Source organism: Haliotis asinina, chromosome 2 (genome assembly GCF_037392515.1).
Source record: "Haliotis asinina isolate JCU_RB_2024 chromosome 2, JCU_Hal_asi_v2, whole genome shotgun sequence".
NCBI lineage: Eukaryota > Metazoa > Mollusca > Gastropoda > Lepetellida > Haliotidae > Haliotis > Haliotis asinina.
In genome coordinates this window covers 97,062,913-97,090,693 of record NC_090281.1, presented here as the reverse complement: position 1 = coordinate 97,090,693, position 27,781 = coordinate 97,062,913, and the positions used below count along the sequence as shown (strand labels likewise).

At 40.3% G+C, this 27,781-nt stretch overlaps 1 protein-coding gene across 2 annotated transcripts; it reads left to right on the top strand.

The window, feature by feature from the left end:
• Positions 1-48: 48 nt before the first annotated feature.
• Positions 49-27,326, top strand: LOC137274660 (protocadherin gamma-B5-like). 2 transcript variants are annotated; one of them, XM_067807981.1, is made up of 5 exons: positions 49-67; positions 14,347-17,166; positions 24,627-24,740; positions 25,003-25,126; positions 26,073-27,326. In XM_067807981.1, exons 2-5 carry the CDS (start codon positions 14,503-14,505, stop codon positions 26,483-26,485), a joined length of 3,315 nt encoding a protein of 1,104 aa, XP_067664082.1. In that variant the 5' UTR covers positions 49-67; positions 14,347-14,502; the 3' UTR covers positions 26,486-27,326. The 2 variants fall into 2 exon arrangements, with proteins under 2 accessions (XP_067664082.1, XP_067664081.1); XM_067807980.1 differs by lacking the exon at positions 49-67 and adding an exon at positions 14,121-14,211.
• The last annotated feature ends 455 nt before the right edge of the window (positions 27,327-27,781 follow it).

The following is a 27,781-nucleotide window of genomic DNA, read 5'->3' as shown; positions in this document are numbered from 1 at the left end:
GGGAACAAGACATACCACAACATACCCCTCTAGAGGTGAAGTAGACGTATAACATCCTTATCCAAAGGTAAGTGTTTTAAGTGAACTTCTACTGTAATGTCCACTCTGCAACGCTTCTACATTTACGATTACATGTTAATCATCTGTTTCCGATCACTGAGCAGATTATATCGCTGGCTGTGTTTGCATGGCTTGTCATATATTCATAGTGTTTGATGAATTGCAAGGAATCATCATAAAAAGTAGGATGAAAGTTGGCTTAAAGGATCTATCCGTTTGTGAAATTACAATATCAATGGAAGTAATTTACTCAAAATTGTCAGACGTTTTCGGTCACGCTTGATAATTTGTTTGAGTGACATTTTAGAACGTCCAAAATAGAATAAGTTTCTTAAGCTTGTGCCGTTGTCAAGCAGAAGTACATAAGATAAAACGTATCGAAACCTCGCACTAAATATAAAGTTTGCTATCAATAAAATATTGCTGTAGATAGTCACGTTTGATGCATGGTTACAGAAGTCATTGGTATTACTAACGTGAGCAATCAGTTTAAATCCATGGCTAGGGCTGAGTATTACCACATGTGTTTTACTGCCGTAAAGAGACTTCGGTACAAAGTGTGAAGTTCATGTTTCGTGTCTAATATCTGATTTAATATTGATGGAATATAGCTAAAAATTACGTAAAACCATATCCACTCACTGACTCCATATCTCCCGTGAAATGCTGATCCGGTCAATGATCAAACAGGACGAAAGTCTCCATAGGAACATCTAAACCAGTTTATTTGAGACAGTTTACATGTAGGTCATAATATAGTCAGGACAAAAGTGAAAATATGTACGCATTGAATAAACAACATGTAATCAATATCAACACGTATCATTTTAAAATATTCCACATGTTTAGTGTATATATAAACCATCGGGATCATGTATGTGTTTTCTGTATACTCTCACTGGAACTTGTTGTGGATGCTTGTTATACCCTGGTGTTGATGTTTAACACAATGCAGATGTTGATATCGAAATGCTGATGTGGAAATCACCGTTAAGTCAACATTGTAATCATAAATTCAAATTCGCAGTGTAACCTAGCGCGCTTCATCTTTACAATATTTCATGCATACACATAACATTAAGTATGCGAAAAGAAAATTGGTTTTTAATGTCTGACACACGTTGGTATCAAGTATCAGAGAACTGTAATCGTTTCCCAGCCTGTGGTGAAGTGTAAGAAGAAACAGTACTATATACATGTTATAACTGTCATTCAGTATTGATGTTACTTTCTTCATGTGGGCCTTTAATCTCAAAATAGTTAGCCTAAGGAATGTCACCCCTGTTATTGTATTTGATGAGAGTAAAATATTTTTAACCGAAATACTAAAATGGAAAAAGATAAAAAGGTTTTGTACATTCAACAAAACTACGAATGAAATGTGATAAATCTGATTAACGCTTAACAAATTTCTACAAGTTAGTGAATGGGGCTAGTTTCATTTAATATCGATAATGATAACACTATCTTTATGCATTTTGATGAGTTTATAGGTAGTCAATATAATGTGTCTACGTAATGAGTTGAATTATTACACCTGTGCATGATGTAACTTGCAAGCATGTATATGTGTGCTTATGTGTGTCAAGTATCCTTATAGCGTAGCATGTGTGTGATCAAGGACTCTAGTTTTTCTCATTGGGGATTCCTTTGTTAGCCATTGATTTTAGCCGTCATTGACTACATTCTTGCTTGTTTAGAAAGTTAACATGAATTATCACTTGACTCTGTCCACTGTAACCAATAAATGGACAGTGTGTCTGCGGTCGTTGAATACCTGTACACACTCCCCGGTATGTTTTAACACAGATCAATTGTTCCAAGGGCTCCCCAGGAAGTGGCTTCAGTGCATGCCGGGAATTGTCACTGACCTCTTCCGGTCAAATTATTTGTACGGCCAGTGGCGAGCCCGACACCGGTGCTGATTCCACGTGGTTGGATTGATTGAAATACGTTCCGCCAGTGCTTTGTGGGTGGACCAAATATGTTTCATGTCCAATAGTACAAATAGAAATGTGTGTTGACATGTGCGCCTTTCTCAAACCTGGCAGGTGTCAATAAACACGCGTGGTATATTTATTCTGTAGGACAGAAGTATCAGTTGTGAAACATAAAACCATCTATCAGGCATACCTGTTGAGACTGATATCACGTGATTCCCGTTTGACCTCCACATTTAGAGACATGTTCCGTTAAACCGTTACATCTAAAGACAATATTTCCTGTTTGATTTGAAGATACTATTCTGAATGTCATATCCTTATCATATCTTGGAACGTTAATATGTCAATGAGCCAACATATGTAATCGGACATTTGGCGTTGCGGAGGATCAATAAGATAACGGTAGTGTCAAGTTTAACGCCGATGACAGTTTCATCTTGTTTCCGCTTGGTACTTTTCTGCCTCTCATCGTCAAGGTAAACGAGTCACTGGTGTGCAAGGATATCCTTTTCAGATATTCTTTACAGAAAATATTTTGCCTTGAATAACACAATAGCCAAGATCTAATTAATTTAAGACATTAATGATATAAAGATAGGCTTCGTGGAATATGATCTTTCCCGTTCTTAATGCCCGTATTAATTCCTGCATATTTGATGACGTCATGAATAACCGTCCCGCAGCACAGAGCACGCGCAAACCAGTACTGTCAACGTTTTCAATAATTCACAATTCCTATTTCGTTAGATATGGCGTGGATACCTAACGTTTGAAAAAAGTAATTAGATTGTTTTGATCATCGATTACGGGCTATATATTTAAAATTTCCGTTGCAGTCATTTTAAGCGTTAGTTTGTACATGCATTCAGTTTATTGATAAGAAAATATGAATGTGTTTGCAACAAAGAGTATCATAAGTAAAATCATGAGACAAACACAATTGAATATCCAGGCTCGATTATCCGCCAAAACGGAAAATGGTGTTAAAATATATATAAACCGAAAATAGTGATAACACCAGGTGTTTGCGAAAAGAGTAAGCCTGTCCATCCCACCCGGTAGCAGTAACCGCTTATACAGTATGGTTCAAAATTATTGAGAATAGCTAAAGCATTTCATATTATTAAACGAGACCAAATCAGATAAAATTGAATGTATTGTGAAAGTGAACTGCCCTTTTCATGTTGTGTAGGTAACAATTTAATATTTTATCAAGTCTCCTTGAGCTTCACGGCACAGTCTAAGACGGGTAGGCATACTTCCTATCAGAGAGGTTAGTGTCTCGTGAGTTATGCTGTCCCAGTATCGGACCACTTCTCTCTTCATGTCTTCAATTTTTGTCAACCCCTTTTGATTCACACATTCCTTCATCATCCCCCAAATGTTCTCAATGGGATTTAAGTCAGGACTATATGCAGGAAATGGTAATGCAGTCACATTTTTCTCCTGAAACCACTGCTTGGCATGTTTTGCGGTGTGTTTAGGATCATTATCTTGCTGCAAAATCCAGTCATTTCCATAAAACACATGTGCACTTGGAAGGAGAAAATTATCTAATATGTTAGTGTAGCGTTGACTTGTCAGATTTCCCTCAAACACACACAGCGGGGTCGTTCCTAATAAGGATATCCCTCCCCATACATGAAACTTTGGGCTGTATTTAGGTCGTCGATACAACGGTGCTGACGCAGACTTTGTCCATATTTTCGCATTATTGGGACATACCCATATTGAGCTTTCATCAGTAAAAATCACATTTTCCCAGTCAAAGTTTTCATGTGCCAAACACCACTCAACACGCCTGTCTTTATGTTCTTGTTTCATGAGAGGAGAAGGAATTCCAGTCTTTTTCTCCCATCCAAGATCAATCAAATTTCTTCTAACTGTAGATTTTGATACAACTGTTGATCCCCTTTCTATCATTTCATACCTGATGTTGGAGATGCTTGCCCTTTGCTTTTTAGACGCTAACATTCCCAGCCGGACGCGATCTGAGAAGTCCAATTTTCTGGGTCTCCCTGCTCCTTTCTGGTGCCCAAAATCTACTCCCTCTTTAAAATTCTTCCTAATCCTATACACAGTAGAAAGAGGAGTTCCTGTTCTCTCTGCCAGTGTATTTACATCATCAATTCCTTGATTACACAACTCAAAAATCAACCTTCTTTTATCTTCAGCAGACATTGTTGACAGTGCTGAGGAAAATGACGTCTGCTACAAATTCAGGGGAGGTAACTCTAATTGTACTATACTCAGTAGGCCAAGAAGAGTTACCTCCCTTATACCATTACTTAGTTTTAAGTATCAGTGAATCAGTTGAGGTGTTAGGATAGCTCAAAGTAAGAAGAAAAATTCTCAATAATTATGAACCAGACTATACAGTCTGCACAGAAGTAAGACATAGTATATGCTGGTTTCCTGCAGTCACACTGCAGCCCTGTTCAATAGATGTTGAACATGTTCACAAATTGTAGTTAGTCAGTGGTGAAAAAGTATGCATTTTCTCCATTTCTGTGTTGACTTCTCACGTGATTACACATGCATTCATGTAACCCAGTAACGCCCAGATTCAACTACACGTGATGCCATGACACGAGCACGTGTTATCATCACCTGTGATATCTCATGCATGCCCTACTCTGTTGTGATCCGTTAATTGTGGGTTTGATTCCCGGGAGTGGTAAGGTAAGGGCCGTATTCACTCTTCTCAGCAACATTGTTATATCCACCTGAATTTGTTATATCCACCCTAAATTCGGAGTTTCTCTCGAAACACCGTGCTCTGTAGGTGGCAGCTTGGTGGTTAAAGCGTTCGCTCGTGGCACCGATGACCCAGATTCAATTTCTCACCACGCGTGAAGCCATTTCTGATGCCCCCGTCAAACCCACCCCACTCAATGGAGAATGTTCTTTCTGTTCGAAACACAGAACACTCTTGTCGTCGACGTTAACACATAACGATTTAAACAAAGTTTATGGTATATTTGCCATGGTTTAACGTAATAACGTAATATTGACAATGTTGCAATAAAATGATTGTTTCTCCTGAAACACTTGGTCTTAAAAATACAACACTTTTTTAGCTTTCCCACAGAACTAGGATCAACCTATGTTCTGAATCTGTATACTGAGCACGGTCGGAAATAACAAAGATATTTATTTATGTTCAATTGACACCAAGAGAATTCTAAGGGTTTGATTCAATAGATAACATACCCCACTGAGCTGCGCCTCGTTGAAATTTTTCCACGCGGCTTTGGGGACCGCTCATTGTTTTGCAATGTCTATACATGAGGTTCATTACAGCTGGAAACACTTCACACGAAGGCCTCCCTCTGCGCGCAGGTGCAGAAACCGCCTCTCGTGTCGCACATTTTCCCGCCATGGGCTTTCGCGTGACACATACTGTTGGTTTGGTTTTCGTGGATAAATATCAAGACAAGAAGTGATGTCATGGTTTATTACTCACAGTTTGATCTGTCAGACAGTAAAAAGCAGCGTTAAACGTGATAAACTACGTATGTATTTCGTTGCAATTTCTAGCGACAGGGGGGAGTAATATTATCGCTTGATAGGGCGGTTGTAAGCTTTTAAGGATTTCTGTTACGTTTTTGTTCAAGCTTTTTTGCGCCGTAGGGATATTTGTGGACCACTTTAACCACGTTGAGTGTTTTGATATGAAATGTTTAAACGGGATATATGTAAACTCGACCAGATATATCCGGGCATGTGCTCGTATAAGAATGATTTAAAGCATTCTCAGACTGACAAGCGAGTGAATGTTGTTTCGAGCCGCCTTATGTAACTTGTAACCTTCATACTCAGATAGTTGATGCAGGTAGCAATGGTTCATTCTGGCCAGATACGGTGACATCCAGTGAATCACGTGAACATCCGGGTTAGAATTGTCCTCAGCAACCTCTGCTTGTCGTAAAAGGCGACTATCGGGATCGGGTGGTACTGTTGGTTTAGTTGACGCATGTCATCGTATCCCAATTGCGTAGATCGATGTTCATGATGTTGATCACTAGATTGTCTGGTTCAAACTCGATTGCTTACAGGCCACGCCGTTTAACTGGGACATTGCTGAGTGCGGCGTAAAACTAAACATATTCACTCACATCAGACATTCTCTCAGATGGTGATTTGATACTGTTGTTTGGTGAAACGAAGTGAATTTTGTTATTTGGAAGTTAATTACTCATGTAGTTTTGTTAGTCATTCATAACTGACATCATACTTTTGTTTGCCGTATTACCTGTATAATGTAATTGATATTTCATAGTAACCCTTGTCGGGAATCGAACGCGGGGTTTCAGCATAAATGATAAAGGCTTTAGCCGTTTAGCTAACCAACTTCTTCCAATATGTATTTAGTAGGCCCATGATTTATGAGTTCAAGTTGACACTGATGTGGACCGAACTGTTCTATTCACTCTCACAATGAAACACATGTACATAGACACCTATGGCCACATTTGTGACAATCAATAGTCTGTCTACACTACCTGACATTCGCTTCAAGTGAAATCGACAATGATGTACCTTACATAACCCAGGTGTTGAGCAAATTACATGTTGTCAATAGCTGCCACCAACACATGACAATCGCCGCACCATTCCGACATCAATCATGAATATCTCGACAACTGACATCGAAATCGACATCCAAATCCCGCATCCATATCGAAATCTATGCGCTGTATCACCCATGGCTGACGACCTCTGACCCTCGACCCCGGTCACTCACCGTGTGCATGTAATCAGTTTCGCAAGGCGCATGACACAATCTGGTTCGTTTCACTCCCAGCCACAACTGGGTGTGTTTATTGTCTTGTAAACATGTGATTTTCTTCAGCTGGGATAATGTTAGGGCGTGATAAGTGGAGATACATACACGATTCTGTTTCCAAGGAATGTTTATCTCTACGCTGAAACCGACATTGGGGTTAACAGGGTTAATTGGGATTTGACATTTACTACTGGAAAAGTGTACATTTCTACTGGTGCCATTCTGATTAGGTAATACACATTGTGTGTACATATGGAGCAGCTTGTCGTTAACATTCTCCGAATAACAAAACGCTATTTCCTGATCCCTGGACTTGCCCACTAAAGACAAAGAGTAATTGCGACTGATATGCCAATGTCAACCATGGAAATGATTAGATATTTGTTATTCACTGAAAGTACCAATTACTGTTTGTAACCAGAATATGCCTCTATATACTCCCTGTATTCCGTTTCTAATCGGGACTGGTTACCTTCTGGAGTTGAAATGTATCATGTATCTTCCCGAGGTTTTATCAACATCATCGCGTCATATTCACCCTTCCTAGCGGAACTAATCACTTTATAAGGCGTATGAGACAGTGATTAAACTTTCCTAACTGTACATCTAAACTACTGCTGTAGATTATATGCACCATAAACCAAGAGAAGTTACGTTCAAATGTTCGGCTTACAGGCTCAGTTGTGTTTCTATTGTACTATTTAGAAATTGCTAGGTCATAAATCTGGGTGTTTTTCATCCTCCTCCGACCCTCCTACTAATGCTAATGGCGAAACATGTCCCCTCTCTACTGTACTTTCACTTTTGTTATCGCTCGGGCTCATCTTACCCCTTCATTAACGGCCTCTGTAAAACAGTTTCGGGGCTTGGTACTCCTGTAATAAGCCCTTTTCCTCACCCTGGGATTATGATAACAGCGCACCGCATGATGACCAACGCCCAAGGTCCCGCGATTTCACAGTCTCCAAACTGAATGCCAGCAGACACCCTACACAACCATCGCACCCGTATCCACCTCTCTCTTCACAGATCGTTCCACCTCAGTCAAGATCAGAGTAAAAACGGATTGTTTTGCAACCCTGGGCTATATTCCGATAAGGCACCTCGTCTATCCACAACCCGAAACACCCAGGGTGAACCAGTCAATCCGGGCCTGAAGAGTGGATACGGTGTAGAGACAGTGCTTATTATGAACCTGTTTTCTGTACATGACGTCCTCTGGTTTCAAACAATTTGTCTGCTTTGCCTTCATTGCTTGTCTCCCTTTTGTGAGTACGTTAAGGTGCCTTTGGCCTTTCCTGCGTCACGGTTTTGCAAGTCTAAGTTTTGTATATAAAGGGGTCCTTGTATGACAGTTTCAGATGGCCTCAGGACATTTTCACTCCCTCAACACCCTCAACTGTTTATTAACACCAGCGGTAGACCGGATACCGGAACTTGAAATATACACAGATCGACATACATGCTTGGTTTGATTGACAGGGTGATTTGTGATTATGCCGTTTGTAACATTTACGTAGCTGTGACACACACAACAAACACATCACGTTGATTTCAAACATCTCACAGTATCACAGTATTAGGACTATGCACGTATATCATATTGGCATCTAATGTCACAATATCACAAAGTTCACACAACAATATACACCAGCATCATACAATATCACATGCAATGTAACACAAAGGACCGCACCGCACCGCACCGCACCGCACCGCACCGCACCGCACCGCACCGCACCGCACCGCACCGCACCGCACCGCACCGCACCGCACCGCACCGCACCGCACCGCACCGCACCGCACAAAATTGCAAAATCTCACACGATATCACACAGAAAGAGGACAGAAGACCACCCCGGAAAATCACACAATATCACGTCATCTGTATCATACATAAGCAGCAAAGCATCAACCGTACAATATCAGTTGTTCCGTTACGATAGTCCATATATTTATACGGTCATATGTTTGATAAACTTGTAGAACGACCTCCACAGTCTGACATAGCACTACGAGTGCATTAGCTTGTCCTCGTCGTCACAGACATTCAGTAACAGTTGGAACAGGCATAGAACTACAGTGCATTAGCTACAGTGGCACACACGCCTGTTTCCATTCACCCACCGTTCCCAAAGAATTCATTTTCGTATTATTTAATGAAATCAGAGCGAGTGAGTGAGTTAATTTTTAACGTGACATCGGCAATATGTCAGCCATATCGTGACGAGAACATTTAACACTGAAGGTTTGTTAAATATAATAATAGGGGAAAGTAATCCCAAATATTTTTTTAATTTATTATCACAAGAAATGTGTGTGCCTCAGCATGAGCAAATCCCAGAGGCTGCATCGTCACCAAGAGACCGACATCAATCACACAACCTGAAACCTCCTGGCTTACTCTGAGCTCAACTCTGAAGACAGTGTAACGTTCCCTGCTACTTAATGCTCTTTACCTGCACACTACCCTATTCCTCTACAGTTTCAGTTACACGCCATGAGAACAGGGTCAAGTCTGTCTGTAGTAGAGATGGACACTTGGATATATGGAAGCATCACTATGCTACCCCCTGATGCGAAGACATTCAGTGGTATGTCCTGGCCAATACAACAAATGACCAACATATCTAATCTGACCATCACCAGCACCAGGCTGCCCTAATTTCCTATCCCAATTACTCCAGAAAGAAACCTATAGTGACGGTAACCCCCGTGTATACTATTTCATGGCTCTGGCCCATTTTCTCACTCCCATGGACGAGTTTAACGGGGAAACTTGGACACAGGACAGCTGTATACTCCCACCCCATTCTTTCACCCGTCAGTGTAGTGTGCTCAGAAACATTTCGCTCATCCGGTTCTTAAAGACGGCGTTCACGATATATGAACACCGAGGTGTTAAATGAGCCGATGTTCCTACCCAGACATTACAGAAACGACAGGAAAGTCCCGCTTGTACCTTGTAACAGCTGGTTAACTCACAGTCTATAGTCTTATTTCGTCACAATTGTTAACTCGAACTACGGGTAACTCGATGCAATGACAACTTCCAGATACGAAGTATTTACATCCACTCTGAGATAACGCAGACTTCGGACTGCCAGGAAAAGAGGCACCACTTATGATTTACAATGAACTTTAACGCGGAAGTCCTTTGTTGCAGAACTATTTGGTCCAAATCTCCCTGCGTCATTTCATACGTGAGTAAAAACCCTGCTAGACATGGGATCAAGACCCGCATACTACCGTCAGTATGTTCACAAATCTTTTAACCCATCCCTATATAACATTTGACCGTACCACAGACAACAGATAGCGATCTCTGACAGCTAATACCATAACACGGCTGTAACAGATAATGTAAACCCGCCTGTTATTGTTACCACTGAAACGTTAACGTTGTTTATTGCCGAATAATTGCAGGGTGTTCGTTAATCTGAAAGTAAAGAGAGGGGACATTTTCTGCCCACTGAACACCGGCTTGGAAGAAATCTTTGCAGTGCCCGAGCGAGAATAATCTGCCGTGGTCTTCCTCTTATCCGAGAGACAGTGCTTGAAATTGTGCGTGCACAGAGTGATAAAAAATTTTCATCATTTTACGCATGGTAGATCGAGTTCCCCGGCTTCAAAGAGGGACAATGGTAGCTGAGCTTTGATTTTACCGTGAAATAAGTCTAATGTGCCATTGTGTTATCGGTCACTGGAGACGTGCATGCAAGGGGTAGAAGTCAGCTGTGGCAGGTAACCGGAGTTGCAGGAAAACAATTGGGGTAGGGGTGGGGGCTGGGGGGAGTGAGGTGGGGGTGTGAACAGTTCTTGTATCTTTTAAGTAATTAATACATTGGAAGTTTGATTCATGTAGTCTCTTTGTGGATTGAAAGCAAATTTAAAGTATTCGTGTCCCTATCTTTATGCAGTGCAGTAATGGAAGCTGCCTAATATCACGAATCGTGGCAGGAGATCTGGGAAAGGCGTTGAGTTGAATCATTGGATACGATAATCATCGACGTAATAAATACTTTTCCCCAAAACTGCAGTGTCTGATAATCTGTCAGCCTGACTGGCAGTCATGTCACATTTCTGATATGAAACATATACATGTTATTTGCGTATATTTGTTTTCATACCACATAGATTCAGTTTGTCATCTTGAAATCACATGCGCCTGAAGTCGGCGAACGTTTATGTTAACGTGTGCATCTGATCACTTCATTGATAATTTGTCGTGTCATTTATCGGCCACCAAGGGACCTTTACCACTTCCAATGCTTTCTGCAACATCAAACTGGAAAATGTGTTTATCAGCACATCTTAAGCTCAACTAATATAATGTGTCAAAACTGATCCGTAAGAGAGTAGCACAAAACATATTTAAGCTTGGGTTAACATTAAGCAACGACACAATAATTTGCTATTCATCCTTATCACACTGACTATCTAGCAGATAAGAGCGAGGGTTCCAAATCCCCTGTCAAGTCCTAATGCTAGGGAGAAACTCTCACAGGGGAAGTGACGGGGGGCTAGACAGTGACAGAGGGGGTCCCTTTCAACCCCAGTGCCCCCTTTTACCCACTGTAGTCCCTCAACAGATGCTGTGGTAATTTGACGGCCATTTGTTTCACGCGTACGGCATATCTCTATCTCAGTGACAGGGTTGTATTCTCTGCCCGGTCTTGTTTTCTATACGCGCAGGGATCGTGATGTACCCGCATTAGCATCCTATACAGGTAGTGTTATTATGTATACGTGAAACTCGTATCATTGTTCGAAGGGTTAGGTGGCATCGTTGTACAAATGACCACTCGGTTACGTCTGAGAGGGGCAATTATGGCTAATTATCCGATATGGAAATAAGACTGGCTTAAACCAAGTCAGGAAAAGGGAAAATGTATAGGGTATAATGAGGCACTCGAGAACTTGGGTAACATGAGATGACATCTAGAGTAAACACAGATTTATGAAGCTTTGTACACATGAGTGAAGTGCCTACTGGGGTGTTCATTGTCAGGTTATACAGACACTGGCACTTGTTGCCGCGTAATGTGAGCAGGATTCTTACTTGCGTGGCACAGGATCAGTGCCACTTCACTATATGAATATAGGTAATTACAGTTACGCATAGGGGATGGCACTTAAGGATGTGTGTAATCATTATACTACAGAAATATAAGCGAGTCTTGAATAAGGAAGCGCATGAACACCTGTTTTCTTCGAGATCAAAATCTTGTCGGAGAATGTATATCAGAGGTATGTCTTTATCTTCAACGATGTTTTACTCATTTCATCTCTTCTCTTTTGCATACAAGAATATTTATTTTTCCGTAATCGCAACTGAGAAATCTAGCAAATCAGCACGTGTCAGATGTTTGTTTAAATGTCATAAGAAAGATATTTACGACCTCTGTTTTATGGTGGTTTATTAAATTCGCTATGAGAGAATTACTCCGCTAATCCAGATCTAATCTATTGACTGCACTCATGGGTTTTACAGGTGTGAGATTTTCAACAGACATGATGACATAATCCCCCTTAAACAAAAGGGGACCCAGGATCTTCCGGGTATCAAGATACCCATATTACTCTCGAGGGACGCGCGCGTGTCTTTGAATGACAGCAAAAGGTGTATGCATACACTTATCGCCTTTGATGACTAACGGTAATTTACAGCCGACAGGTAGAGAATGACAGGCTTAGAGAATTAGAGGATTATCTAAACTAATGATAATTGGTGTACCTTTTGTGTGAAGCTGTTTGATGAACTACACCAGGTAGGTGAAGAGTGAATATGCAAGGTTCAAGGTTCTGAGGCATCACCATGTTAAAGACGTACCCGACTATTACGGTGCGTTAGCACGTGTATCACTGAAAGAACAAATGAGCGAATGTTGTTTGTTGTTTAACACAACAGACAGCTTAATACTATATTATCAAGGTTCGACAGTTGATAAATATATAGATATAAAACCGGAAAAAAACAGAAATACAATGAATGAATGAATGAATGAATGAATGAATGAATGAATGAATGAAAAGCAATTTGTATGTATATAATTGGTTAAACCAGGGTTCAGATCATATCAGTGTGTATGAAACATATATGAAGCTGTCCACGTTAATAAACGCAATGATGATTGTTATGAAGTCTTGTCCAGTCACCAATGACAGTCCGTTACACAATGCCCAAATACTCTCACACACGTAACAGCGAATATAGAAAGACGATGGATGATCATCACATCAATAATGCGAAGAAATGTTGATGAAATCCTGATACCATTGTTTCGCTTCACACCACTTGAACTGCCTGTCCTTATTATCAGTCCATAGTCCATGCTTATCAACACATCAACAGGCCTTCCAGGAGAAGCCCCAACTAATGACGTATAACATTACGTCATCACTCCAGGAGGAATCATAACTGGCCGTGTGATATGTTAGTGGTTTGTCGACCGGAATCTCTTTGAGTCTTTGTCTTTCTTATCAGTGCTAACATAGGAGTAGATTTCTGCTTGTGGCAAAGGTCTGGCAATCTCGGACGCTTGGCTTTCCATGTTGTATCCATGTTGTTAAATGTCGACATGCTCATGAGAATGATTTGTGGTTACAGTAGTAGTAGTAGTAGTAGTAGTAGTAGTAGTAGTAGTAGTAGTAGTAGTAGTAGTAGTAGAATGAGGAGGAGGCAGAGTTGATGGTAGTGTTGTTATCATCAATCCTTAAAGTATTTTGTTGTTAGCGTTGTTTTCATTAGTTCAATCAATATGCCATGCCAGCACTATCCGTGGCGTTTGGTACATTCATTGTTTGATGCAATCTTAACGTGAAGGTAGTATGGAAATAGTAAATATTATTTATCATCACCGCCGGATGGTCAATATTTAACGCCTGAAGTACCACATCATAATCACTACACTGCTAGTAGATGAATGAGCTCACTCACATTTTCCAGAAAAGAATTGTTCACGAATTGGTGTGAAAACATTTTCATGACTGAATGGATTATTTTTATTTCTGCACTTGTCAAAAACAAAAAAAAACTCGCATGCAAATATTACATATATAAATTACACTCCTCATCAAAGTGTGACAGCAAGTCATTTATGCGCGATGGAGTAACTTGAAAAACACCCTTCAATATGGCTCACTTTTGTCAAAGGGAAGTAATCGCTGAACCAGCGAATCCATTCATTGTCGGAAAAGCGCGCTCCCTGCGGCGCGAGTCAGAAGCTGATAGGCTATGATTGGTTGACTGACTGGGGGGCGTGGTTTGGTCTTTATACAGGAGCTGTACACATGATCACAGCACTTTGAAACACTGTGGTTGTGTTGATAGTAGCGCGAGGCGTGGGCAAGGAGAGATGAGTTTGTGACAGCCACGGATACCCGGAGCTGAAGAGGCATGTTTGGTAGTCGTTCGTTGTGAGTTTGGACAAAGATTTACAAACCACATTAGATCCCTTTTCATGTTTAGAGGGACTAAAGAACAGACTAATTATCGTCAAGTGATCTTGCTGCAAACACTGTTTCTCTAAAGTGTGTATGTTTGTTTTACAGGTTGAAATCGACAATATCACCAGTGAAATAGACCTCAGTTGTATATTGACACAAGAAAGTATACAAGCTCCGGAGAGGACACCAGAGTGATATTAACAAGATTCTACCAGTGGTCGTGGATTATGATTCGAGTGGGATAACTGTGAAGCTGTCAATATGGGTTTGAAGATGTATGTCGTGATATTGACAACAGTGTTGATATCTACGAGTGTCAGTCAAGACTTGACATTTCGGATAGACGAGGAACAACAGGCTGGGACATTTGTTGGAAGGATTTCCGATGCCACCGATTTGCAATCAGCATTATCTGATGATGCAATGAGAACTCTACGGTACAGCTTCCTCACGCAGGGATACCCGTACAGTGCCTTGTTCACAATCCACAACACGACAGGTGAAATCTACACGGCACTGAGGCTCGACAGAGAAGATATTTGTGGCTTTTCATTTCAGTGTGTGTTAGATCTAGAAGTGGCAGTTCAGTCATCGACAAGTCAGTATTTCAGAAAGATATGGACCAGTGTCTATTTGCAGGATATCAATGACAATAAGCCCGTGTTCCCGAAACCATCCATACATTTGGAAATATCTGAAGCTGTTTCCATCAACTCATCTTTGGCAATTGACGGGGCAGTTGATAAAGACATTGGTAACAACTCTCTTCAAAGTTATGAACTGACGCCTTATGACAGTCCATTTACACTCCATGTCGTCAGCCGTTTAGATGGGGGAACTATCGTCAGTCTCGTTGTAAGGCGAACACTGGACAGGGAAACTGCCAGCAGTCATCAAATCACAATTTTTGCAATAGATGGCGGAAATCCCGCCTCTACCGGCAGCGTCAGCGTGAATGTCGACGTTATTGATGTGAACGACAACGCTCCCGTTTTCTCTCCCGCATCTTACAATGTCACTGTGCGAGAAACCACATTGGAACATACGGCAATCTTCAGGGTGACGGCGACAGACACAGACATTCCCGAGAACGGTGTTGCCTACTACAGGTTCAGCCCATTACAAGCAGGCAACGTAAAACGCTATTTCAACGTCAACGACACGACAGGGGAGGTAACTGTTGTCTCTTCACTTGAAGGGGCCCAGGGAGAAAGGTTTATGTTTTACGTTGAATGTGTAGATGGTGGGAGCCCACCTTTAATATCTCAAGCCGCTGTTGAGATATATGTTGAAGATACTATTAACAGCCCACCATCTATTAACCTCAATCTACTGTACGGGGGTCTGGTATCTGAATATGCTCAGCCAGGCACCGTAGTCGCCCATATTGCCGTCCTTGACCTTGATTCTGGCAGGAATGGGATAATTCGTTGCAACATCGTCAGCGAGATGTTCGAACTGCAAGGACTTGACGTTAATGAATATAAGGTAATCGTCGTGAGGCCGTTGAACAGTGAGGTGACGAAAGAGCATTACGTCACGGTGACGTGTCAAGACGCAGGAAATCCTCCTCTCAACACTACTATCAATTTCACGGTGCTTGTCAAGGACGAAAACGACAACTCGCCAGTGTTTAGTAAAGATGTGTACACTGCCTCTGTAGTCGAGAATGTTAAAGGAGTCGTGATAACAAGAGTTCAAGCCAGTGATAAAGATTCAGGCTTAAACGGAGAAATTGACTTCATTATACCTTACGCTGATAAAATGGGACTTGATGTATTAAAAACTGGGGAGGTGATCTCTGCTATAGAGTTCGACAGGGAATTTATGCCGAAAATGGCAGTTCCAATTGTAGCGCGAGATAGAGGTAACCCTCCGAGAAACGCGACAGCAACCTTGATGATTACCGTTGATGACGTCAATGACGTGAAACCGAACTTTCAGTCTAGTTTGTACAAGTTCAAGGTAATGGAGAATCGCGCGCCAGGGACTGAAATTGACAAGGTTCATGCTTTGGATCTTGATAGCGGGGTAAATGGAGAGGTTGTGTACAGCATTGATGACAACGCTGATGACCCTCCGATTGAAATCTTGCCCGGTGGTCAGTTGCGTACTATCCGGCGTTTGGACCGCGAGATGGTCAAGGAATTTCGAGTTAAGGTATGGGCAAAGGACAAAGGCGTGCCCGTTCTAAGTAGCTCAACTACTGTCGTAGTAGAGGTTGGTGATGAAAATGACAATCCGCCGAAGATACAATCTCCTGATCCTGTCAACTCGTCAATCGCGATCCCCTACCACACAAGCCCTGGATCACCCATCCTGTCTGTTGTTGCTAATGATGCTGATGAAGGGATCAACGCGCGTTTTCAGTTCTACGTGGCCAGGGGGCAACGCCGAGTTCCCCCAACCTGGGAGGATCGGAAAACAGATACTGGGGAGGAGACTGACACGTTTGGTATCAATAGCCACACGGGGGAGTTGCTTCTGAAAAGGAAACTATCAGAGGAAGATGTCGGCAAATACAGAATGGTCATCATCGTTACTGATCAAGGCATTCCACAGTTAAGTTCGAATGCTACGCTTGAGGTGTACATTTTCGCCAGCAATGAAACGTACTACGACGGCCCCGGAATGTCAGAGGAAAACGCCATCGTTGTCGTCATCCTTGGCAGCCTCACCGGCATTGTCACCGTGGTGGTGATTGTCACGATCCTCATCATAAAGCGGGCAGACAGAGCTAGGAAGACTCCCCGGGGGGAATCTGCACCACAGCTCACATCACCAGCTGAAAACGAACAAGTGAAGGTGAAGACACACGACGCCATCGTCATCCGGAACGACATCTCCTTCGACTCCCAGGCTTCCAGTCACATGTCGATAGACAGCCATGGCAAGCTGATACTTGGGCCTGGAGATGGCACTCAGGTAAATATTTTTTTAATTGTTTTGCCATATTCGATGTAAGACATGTGTCGAATTCTGGCCCGTTTGTATTAAATGGTTGAAATTGTGACATTGACACAGTGAAGTTCTTGATAGGTTGCCACTTGTACACTTTCACTCATTGTTGTCTTGAAGTTCAGTCAAGTCTTTAATTGTTCATTCCGGATAACCTGTGAGTAATATGTATTACTAATATTTTCGAAAGATACCTTGAGGTGCTAAAGGGAAAGGGGATACTCTACAATCGCGTAATCATGTTACAATCCTGCAGGTGTTTGGAATGAGACAAGTTTTAAAATATAGTCATTTATTCTTATGTTAATCATGTCTTTAATAGGAAACCTTAAGATTAAAGTAACATTTCCTATATTTCAATATATTTTAATCTTTCTTGTTATTTTCTTTGAATATCTCCTAACGTTTGTATATATAAATAAACCCGTAAAATAATACAATTACTTCTGATAAAACGTATTTATATATTATCAGATACACAACTAATTTCATTATATTAATTCGCGTAGTACATGTAATGCACCTTCATGTAATACATTCGTCCATCACGCATTAGGAAATCTACACCTTGCTGTCAGTCCAACTCCAGCGTAGGTGTCATACACTGACGTTGATGATATTGTCGATATCAGAATATAGATATGACTGGTCCCTGCGGGCAGGAGAGATTTACCTAGCCAGGCTATTTGTAATTAGTACTACAGTCAGTGTCACGTGACATAGAAACGTGACTTTATAAAGTCCAAGTATGTTCCTTAATTGAATATATTATATACCTTTCATGAATAGATTAAATGTTTTCTGTTGTACACGAGAATTTTTTTACTTGGTTAAACAAGTTGAATACAATATTTACATGTATTCCCTGTAGTCTGTGGTAGGTGAATTAGATCTGCACTCTTCGATGACGGAGGCTGATGCTGCATCTGTTGAACTTCATCTCTTGAAGCGATAAAATCGTGTGTATTTCAATCAATCATGTGTCAGTATATCTTAATAGCGTCGTCTTTATCTATGAGATAAATAAGAACATCGCGGCGTGGAATATATATATTTCCCTCACAGGCATATCAGTCAACCCAATCAGTCCCTGCCAATCTAAGTAACGATAACACACTGCGACCATTTCTGCAGTGTTACCCCCGACTGTTTTATGGCACCTTAATCTGTTTCATTGTCCAGTAGCAAATGCATTAATATTGCATCAGGTCAGGGGTAATCTACCATATAAACACCTCATTCTTTCCCAATCCCCAAAGTCCATTCTTCTGTAACTACAAACACCTTTTAGTGCAATACTTAATGACAACCCTCTTTCATCTGTACCGCCAGAACAGATTGACACAGCCAAAGAAAACATACTGTGAATTCCCCATCAGCCCTACTTCAACGTGTGCGCTATGTTACACAATTTTAACATAAATGAGGACGGGAGCAGTTTGCCCACTTAAACATTACTCAACTGTTGTGTGCTCCTAGAGACCGAACAAACAGGATCAGTCGTTGACTTTCAAAGTAACAATTTTTCGATGAGCCAATGAATTGGTCATCACGATGGTCAGCGGTGGTCAAATAAAGACCCTTGAGGAGAGGAAGAGGTCCTTCAATGCCTGTATATTCCTGTGGTTGACCTTTAAAATATTTGCACATACCTCTGGAACCTTTGCTTCAAAGGTTTCATTATCTTAGACTTCGCTTTTCAATATAGGCAATGCATGTTACACAGGGTGTTTATTTTGCACTCAGTTTTACGACATACGAGTGATAGAAGTTTAACTTTGAACAGAATCCTGCAATACAACAGTGTCATGTTTCCCCAATGTAACATCGAATTCTTCATCACCTTAGTCTCTGTGTTTAGCCTTTCATTGGAGGACACGTAATTCCAGCACACTGTAACTCATACTTAAGTCGTACTTTCAGTTTAATGTCAGGTTAATGTCATTAATGCCATTATTGTTCAAACGTTAAAATAAGTACAGCCTCTGCTATGGTTATAAGTTGTAGGTGCTGGTCTTTCGGTTTAACTTAAGATGATAAATGCGGGAAATTGTGAATATATTCTTATGAATAATCTATCATAATATTTCAACAATCCTGTTGAATAAACGAATGCATGAACCGAAAGATCCAATAGCTTTTGATATCCCGACTTGGGTGAAGCTTATATTCCACTAATAATAATGTCCCGCCCGAAGCTATAACATTTAAGTCAACACTTCGTAGATTCAATGTGAAACGCATATCTTCCCTAAGTAAGATTCACTAAAGACATTTTTTACATGAATATCTCTTAAGATAACACGTTATGAAATGTTTATTGACCATGAACTAGGTCGAGGGTGTAATTCTGTTGGGGATAATATATTGTTATCTTTCACGCTTCGAGATCACTGTCATTCTCAGGTAAAAGATGTCATTGACAAAAATCTCATAATCCAACCACTTCATGAGACGACAACAGTAAATCACCGTGAGCCGTCTTTCAGGTCATAAAACCAATAAAATATGTGCTTCTGTTTACTATTATGGGGAAGGGTGATTAAAACCCGAATATACTGACACTGAGTAAGTCGTCGTCGTCTTTCACCAGTTATGTGGAGTGTCTTTCGCTGAAATTGACGCTTGTTCATTTCAGCTGAAAGGGTCTCGTTTAATGGTCTGCACGGCAAATACTCGTGTTCGTTTCGACAAGAACAGACTTTTCACCCGCTTCTTGTTCATCCTTGTACATGTCTCTTTCATTCACTCTCCTCGACACCCTAAATATTTGACATCCAGCGCTCTGAACGGGTTAAGAGGCGTCGCTTCACAAAGCACTGCCCAGGGGGCATTGTAGAGCAGAGATAGTTTGGGAATACAAGACTTTGAAGGGGATATTGATGATAAGAGCGTCTTAGAGGGAAAGAAAAGTCACCGAAACAGAGAGTATTGTCAAATTTTATCTCCCCTTTCGGCAGTTTAAGCTCTGAGAAAGTAAGCTGACAGATATATATTATCAGCGATAAATTTCCATGGATATATATATCCGACAGAGTGGTTTTAAAAAACATGTGATGACTGTAAATGAAAACAAATGTCGTCTGAGTGATTGATGCTTCCTGGGATGTTTAATGTATGATAGAACTGAACTGAAAAAAAGGATCCTTGAACTTGATATTCTCAAATCTACAAAATAATGTTGAATTGCACGTCTGTCACACTATTTTTCTATAACAAACGTGGTTTGACGTGTCAAGAACTGACATGTGCTGCTAAGGTAAACATGATGATAACAAGGTAAATAGTCTATCTTAGTTTCATGACCACATGCCTGGGGCGATTACCTAAACTGATTTATGCTTTGTCTCAATGAGCAGTCAGTCCATATATACAATAACATAATGTCACCGAACCATGTTAATTGCTAAACAAATTAAACTTGATTGGCAACTAATAATCCTCGCAACAACACCGAGCGAGATATAGCGAGTATTTGTTATCGTACAGGAGACAAATAATTACTGCTAACACGCAAATTTGAAATATGAACCAGTTTTCCATTTCCAAATGGCTTTTTTTTTCTCTAAACGCGTGTACTATTTTTAAGCAATTACATTTTTAGTAAAAAATAAAAGTAGAATCCCAAAACGTTGATAATATTATCGACAAAATGACGTTATCTAATTACAGCAATTCGATATATCTTATCGTGTAGAGAGCATGTTCGACAATCACTTACCGCAGCGTTGCGCACTTTAAAATAAACAAAATTGTCGTTAACAAATGCTGGTGGGATATCACAGATTACATCTAATGTATTCGCGACCACCCAGGGCTTCAGTATTGATATTAACATCATCTTACACAACTGACGAGTCTGTTTCTGCAATTAATTACATACATACACACCACTGCCTGTGCTTCGTTAACATTTCCCCCCAACCCCCGTTCGTACCCCTCCCCCGGGCTGAAAACCAGACCCCCATGACCTACTGCAGTGTTGAAGGAGCGGTAGCTAAAAGCGTAAGTGTTCGATTTCGTAGATCAAACATTTTGATTGACACTCGTTGCGACATTTCTAGGATAATTACGTAAATTAATGAAATTGACAAGCATTGTCAGCTACAGACATCTCGAGTGTCGGCATGATGCAACAGACTTGGCTTCTTGTAGATTGCACAGCTTATGAGGAGGTAGTTGGCTGGGTATTTGTTCGTTAATCGCGGAAGGACTTTCCAGATGTTTGAAACACAGAACTGGAATTTATGTAGTATGGAATGAATTCGAATCAGTTTTGATGAGCAAATGAGAGCGTAAATAATAATGCCACTAAATCCAAACCATCAATATTTAAATACAAAAACAACAATATTGTTTATGTTCATTAGCGTTACGATGTATACACCACTAGCTGTTTTGTTGCATTTCTGCATTTTGCAGTATTCTCATGTCCTTCATAGTATCTCGTGCTTCATTTTTTGCTCAAATATCTAGCGAAGCGAAGCCTACTGTTTAGGAAATCACTGACACGTAACTTGAATTTCAAACGTCTGTGTAGGACGCGGGTACGTTCTGTACATAAGCCACAACCATACCTACCACCCAGTGCCCTACCCCACGTAAACTAATATTAATGATATAGCGCCGCATGCCTCATTTATCCTCAACACACACACATACCACACACCTCCTCCCCTCCCGAATAACGACAAGAACGCACCCGTCGACACCAGACTTGGTAGGTATTTTCACATAAACAAACATGTTATTATCTGTCTAGGATGTATATTAATACATTGACGCGTCGTATCCAAACTGAACGTGGAAAGGAATATATCTTCACGAAGCCACCTTGATACAGATTATCTTAACCTCCCAACAAGCACTGTGGAGTGTATAGGTTGCAACTGCCATGCGATTAATATTTACATTGTGTAACCCCTCTCCTTCCATAAAAACGTCTGTTTTGAACGTTGCAACTTTTGTCAGCAATCCATTCATATAAATTTTTGCCGCTATTTTTGTACGCTTAATAGAATCCGTTTTGTCCGAAAATCAAGATCGGTGTATCTATGTCTTTGGTGTTTCATAATTCTTAGTGCACTATAATGAGCATGTGTTTGACTATTACTCATTAACACATACATATATGTGTTTGACTATTACTCATTAACACATACATATATGTGTTTGACTATTACTCATTAACACATACATATATGTGTTTGACTATTACTCATTAACACATACATATATGTGTTTGACTATTACTCATTAACACATACATATATGTGTTTGACTATTACTCATTAACACATACATATATGTGTTTGACTATTACTCATTAACACATACATATATGTGTTTGACTATTACTCATTAACACATACATATATGTGTTTGACTATTACTCATTAACACATACATATATGTTAAGGCTACCGTGGAAACCGTCTTGCTTAGGAGGTGCACTAATATGTGAGTATGAGCGTTCTTGAATGTACTTTTTGAAACTCGACAGGGTAATTTCAAATTGTCATGTAGTTGAAAATGTGACTAATTTTTCAAGGAATATAAGGCATTACTTAAATAAGTCATAACACAAACATCTAACAAACTGACATGAAAAGCCCATATGTGCCAAAATGTTATCATATAGAGGCATTGTTCTCGAGTCGTATAACCGATTATATCACGAATTTCTTTGAGTAAACATATAATAAAGTATTCTTTATTAGAAGCCACTGAAGTATATACGTCTAAATATGCATATCATTAGTGGTATTAAATAACGGTTTAATGTTAAACTGCTAGTCAAAATAAAGTATACACCCATTACTAAACGTGACAAAAAATGCAACAATGACCATTCCATGTGGAATGGCATTCTAATAAGAATACAAGCATATGCTTCAAAACTGAACCTCTTCAACATCGGTGCCAGACTATAACGCGCATCTGTCGAAATAAATCAAGGTACAGTCGATATGAGGTAGATTGTTCACAAAGTCAAAGTAATTGTATTTAGACGTTTAATCATGATTATGTTTGTTATAAGCAAATAATCAACATTTCAATATTTTCACACATAGGTTCAATCGTCCATTAGTCTTCGAAACGTGTTACGAAACTGAGATTGCCAATTACATGACATGTTCACAAAGATCAAGTATCATTTACCGTTACGCAAAGTTTAACAAAGACTACATTTACAGGGATTGGTCAAAGTAAATATGTTACTCGATGAAGGTGTATGAGCATATCACACGATTACACCCCAATGGGGTTTGTGGACATTTGAGATATTCCCAGACCTTCCCTCGGGTGGGACACCGGGAAATCTTATCTCCAGCAGTGCCCATTCTTCCGACAAATCAACCCTTCTAATGACATAATTTCCGATAGCGCGAGAAAAGGAAATTGAGTACATACCATCACTCTGGTAAGACATTTATCCTGCGTTGTATTTCAATTTCACGGTTAATGAACACTTTGTACGGACAAAATCTTAGCACTGCCTTGACAAATTGGATTTTGTTCTTGACGAATGTAGACTTTAAATCGCCTTGGGAGCGGGTTTACGGGGTGTATTGCGTTGTACATATTTCAGACGCTTTGCTCGAATCATTAGATAAGTCCTGGTTTGTAACAATATTTTGCCCGTTTTTCCAACTTTATCTGGAGGACAAACAGTTCGAGGCTTACAGCTGACTCGAGGATGTTTCAAACAGTTGCGCACAATAGTCTAGATGTGAGGCAAGATGCGACTGCGCGACCTGTTTGCCTGGCGTTGACATTTGAGTCGGTACGGAAGCATGACTGTTCAGAAAAAAAACTCATTTCAACTACACGAAGCATTTGTGAAAAACGTACCCATCCAACCCCAACATTGCTACATATTTACCGGCTGCTTAATGGCTTTGTTTCCAGTAAAACTTTTACACTCGTAGAATATTTGTATGACCTTTGTGAGAATCCATGGTATTGCAGCATGTGTATTTACACTTTTAGATGATATATACAATGAAAACCGCGTCATCCGAAATGCTATGTCTATCCGAATAAGTCATTTCCGTAGGAAGCTACCTTTGTAATGTATGTTGTATGTAAGTCGGTGTTCCTCAACACCACACTGGAATATCTGGCATGTACGGGAATATATGTCTCAAACACAAAATAGAATATCAGATTCCTGGACCCTACGTTTGTCCATCTGGACTCACCGTTGTCATGAACAGACGCCACGGTATTCTCGGAATCGCATACTGGAGTTTAGCAGATATTCCTTATTATCACTGACATTGTCTTGTCGCTTCTAATTCCGTACTGTGGTATTTATTACAACACCATGCGTTGTATTATTTATCTATAACAACACTAAGCGGTGTATTATTTGTCAAGTCTACAAATGACGAGCATTTATTTTGCAATTTTTTAATTGACAGAATACCCAACCCGGCGACGACGGCATGTATCCTGGCAACACCACGGCAGACGAGTGGTCGACTGCACTCAAGATCCACAAGGATCTCCTCAGAATGCATGGTGTGGATTCAAATGTAAGTGCACAGTGACATACGGAACCTTTAAAGAGATGTGGCCATTTTGTCATTAGTTCATTTAACACAAAGAGAGAAGGAGAGGAAGAAGAAGAAGAAGAAAGAGAGCTCGTGTGAGATAAGCTTTCGAAATTCCATAAAGGTTTCTTGAATTCCATAACCTGCCCAACCTTGCAAGTTAAATGAACAGTTCAATCCCTTTTTATTTAATTGCTGTGCATCATTTAAGCATTGAATTGAAGATATTTTCCTCTCCGTTTAGACCCCAAGACGTAGCAGTGACGATGCCAACAGCGATACTTCAGGGGAGACAACAACAAGCGACAGTGGTCGGGGCGGAAGTGACGAGGATAGTCACGGTCGCGCATCTCCAGTCATGCAGAAAGGTATGTCTTTCATAGAATCGCCATCAGTGTTAATGTCTTAGAATGAGCGAGCGTTCACCCCGCCCATGAAATACTCCAGCAATATCACAACGGGGGACATATAGAAATGTGCGTCACATTTGTCAACATATTTGTAACACGAAACCTGGCCTTCGAGGTGACCATTTTAACGACTCTATCGATATCCCTTCGAACATTTGTGTGGAGGAAGTAAAACCATAATGGACAATGTATGTTTAGCCAGAGAATTATGCTCTCTACAAAATGATTCACTTTCACTTCCCACTGTCCACAGCACGTGACGTTTATTTATGGAATACCTTTTTGCGTCAATAATTAACTGTGAGAGACGGAGTCGTTTTGCTTCCAATTCCCATTAGCCTAATCCCAACTAAACAAGCGTTAACTACAACAATGTATTCCTCGCCAATTCAAAGCAAGTCCAGATATGACTTCAAGATTCCGTGAGTGACCGCACTCAGTGACCATTATGATCGATCAATAACAGCATGTAGATTGCATGTCTTACAGTGGTCAGGACCACAGCTAGGTCAGACTTGACCGAAGTGTAGTGACTGTCATTAATGACATATCCCCGCATCAATCACTACTGTGGGCTTCCTCCCGGTCCCGCTACAATATAATCCAATAGGGATTAGCAGAGACACTTAATGGAGACTATCAATTAGGAAGAGAGAGAGAGAGAGAGAGAGAGAGCGAGAGAGAGAGATGTTGTTTATTTTGTACGTGCATGTAAAGTATAGATAAATTTATAAGAATGTGTATGCACACAATAGACTATAAGAGACTTAAAGAGCATAAAAATATGTGCAATAGATACAATGATGAAAATAAATTACATAAAACTATACAGTTAAGTAGAACAAACATACACACACACATGTTGTTGTTTTTCAGTTATATAATATGTTTATGTATTTTGTAGTGTCTACAACGTTGTCTTCCCGCCAAATGTACCGCCAAAAGAAAGCGTCTGACTATGTCAAAGGACTCGGGAAAATGTCAACTAATTCATTCGGAACATTCGGGAACAGTTTCGAAAAGATTCCAAATGCTAGTCAGTCCAGTATTCGATCATCAAGTCAACGCCCCGCGAAACACGTGACATTCCAATCGGATCTTCCAGTCGACAGGAACTTTATGGAGGGTAACGATATCCACGATGGCCCCTTCTATGTGAATGGTCACACCAGGAACTCCAGGGGAATGTTTCCCGACGATGTGAACCTCAGTTTCGACGCCAATGACGATGACACCACGACGTCGGGAAGCTACACGGTGGACGACCATCTGTCTAATGATATCACAATTCCAAGAATGAATGATATCCTTGTGTAATTCTTCATGTGGATGAAAGTGCAATTTTGTGTTTCTGGTGATATATGCGTATTAAAACACAACATGCATACGTTTGTGTTGGCAAAGGTGCTAAATGCAGCCATCATTTCATGGGCGCCATGTTGCATCCGTCATGCAATCAACAATACATGTCGTGATGTAAATGAAAAACGAACTGCAATACCAACCAATGATATTTGTTAGAGGCAATATGACACTGATATTATTACTATGTGAATACGACTGTGTACTTAAAGACAATGTACTGCATATGAGTATTTAATCAATCAGTATTTTCGATCGTGCCTTGTGTGTGAGAATACCCTCAATCTGTGATCGTCACATAACCAAATTAGTGCTTTAGGTTCCCGTATACGAAGCTGACAATCAAACTTCGATCTTCGAAAAAATAGTCCCAACCAAAAGACATCTTCAAGCTGAAGTGTTTCCATAGCGACCACCAAATTCTGGTAACGTTGAACACTTTTCGGTGGTACCAGTTGAAATAATCAGTTGTCATGTGAGTGAAAGCGTCCATGCGAAATGAGTTAATTGTTCAAATTCTGGATTTTAATGTTCGAACAATCTTAAAAGGGTTTGCAACGTTCATGAGGTGACGTATTTAAAGCTTGTCTCGATGCTTAGACTATCAACAGTTCAAGTGAACAGTGTCATGTACGTTGCCCCCTGTAAGGTTGTGGTATGTGTGTTGATAATTGTTGAGTTTGTCTGTTTCAGAGTTATTAATATGTTGGCTAGCTGTGTCATTAAATACATTCTTGTACATAGACATTCGTCATTCACAAATGATGCAATTATTAAATATTTCAAATTATGAAAATGTCTTAATTTTTTTTTAATCTAACGAAATGTATTGTTTTCTCTCAGCACATTGGCGCTTCGAGAGCACTAGAAACAGCCCAGTACTGTACGTGCAAGCTGTGTATTTTCCGTGTATTGTATGACTCCTATTTCCACAAGGGCGTCTCTGTGATCTACAGTAGCATAAACGGACGTTTGATGCATATCTTACATACCTTCACAATAGGAACAACTTTGCTGATTACATACATACATTCTTTGTATAAGATGCATAATATATTGCTTCTCAAAATAATCTTTTTACTTCTAAGATCAAAGATATTTGTACTATTATCAGGGTATGAGACTCACAAAACATTCAGCTAGACCACTGGGTTGGTTAGATGTCAAATTTGCCAGCCCTCACGAAACTTACCTACCCACCGTTGGGCAGGTGAATTTGAGAATGTGGCAGTCCTTGTTGAAAATAACCCG

What these genes read in the sequence shown, in the direction of transcription:
- LOC137274660 (XM_067807981.1), top strand. Translation starts at nt 14,503, where the DNA reads ATGGGTTTGAAGATGTATGTCGTGATATTGACAACAGTGTTGATATCT. An exon ending in GGCCTGGAGATGGCACTCAG is followed by an intron (nt 17,167 to 24,626) that starts GTAAATATTTTT and finishes TTTAATTGACAG; the next exon opens with AATACCCAACCCGGCGACGA. An exon ending in ATCTCCAGTCATGCAGAAAG is followed by an intron (nt 25,127 to 26,072) that starts GTATGTCTTTCA and finishes TGTATTTTGTAG; the next exon opens with TGTCTACAACGTTGTCTTCC.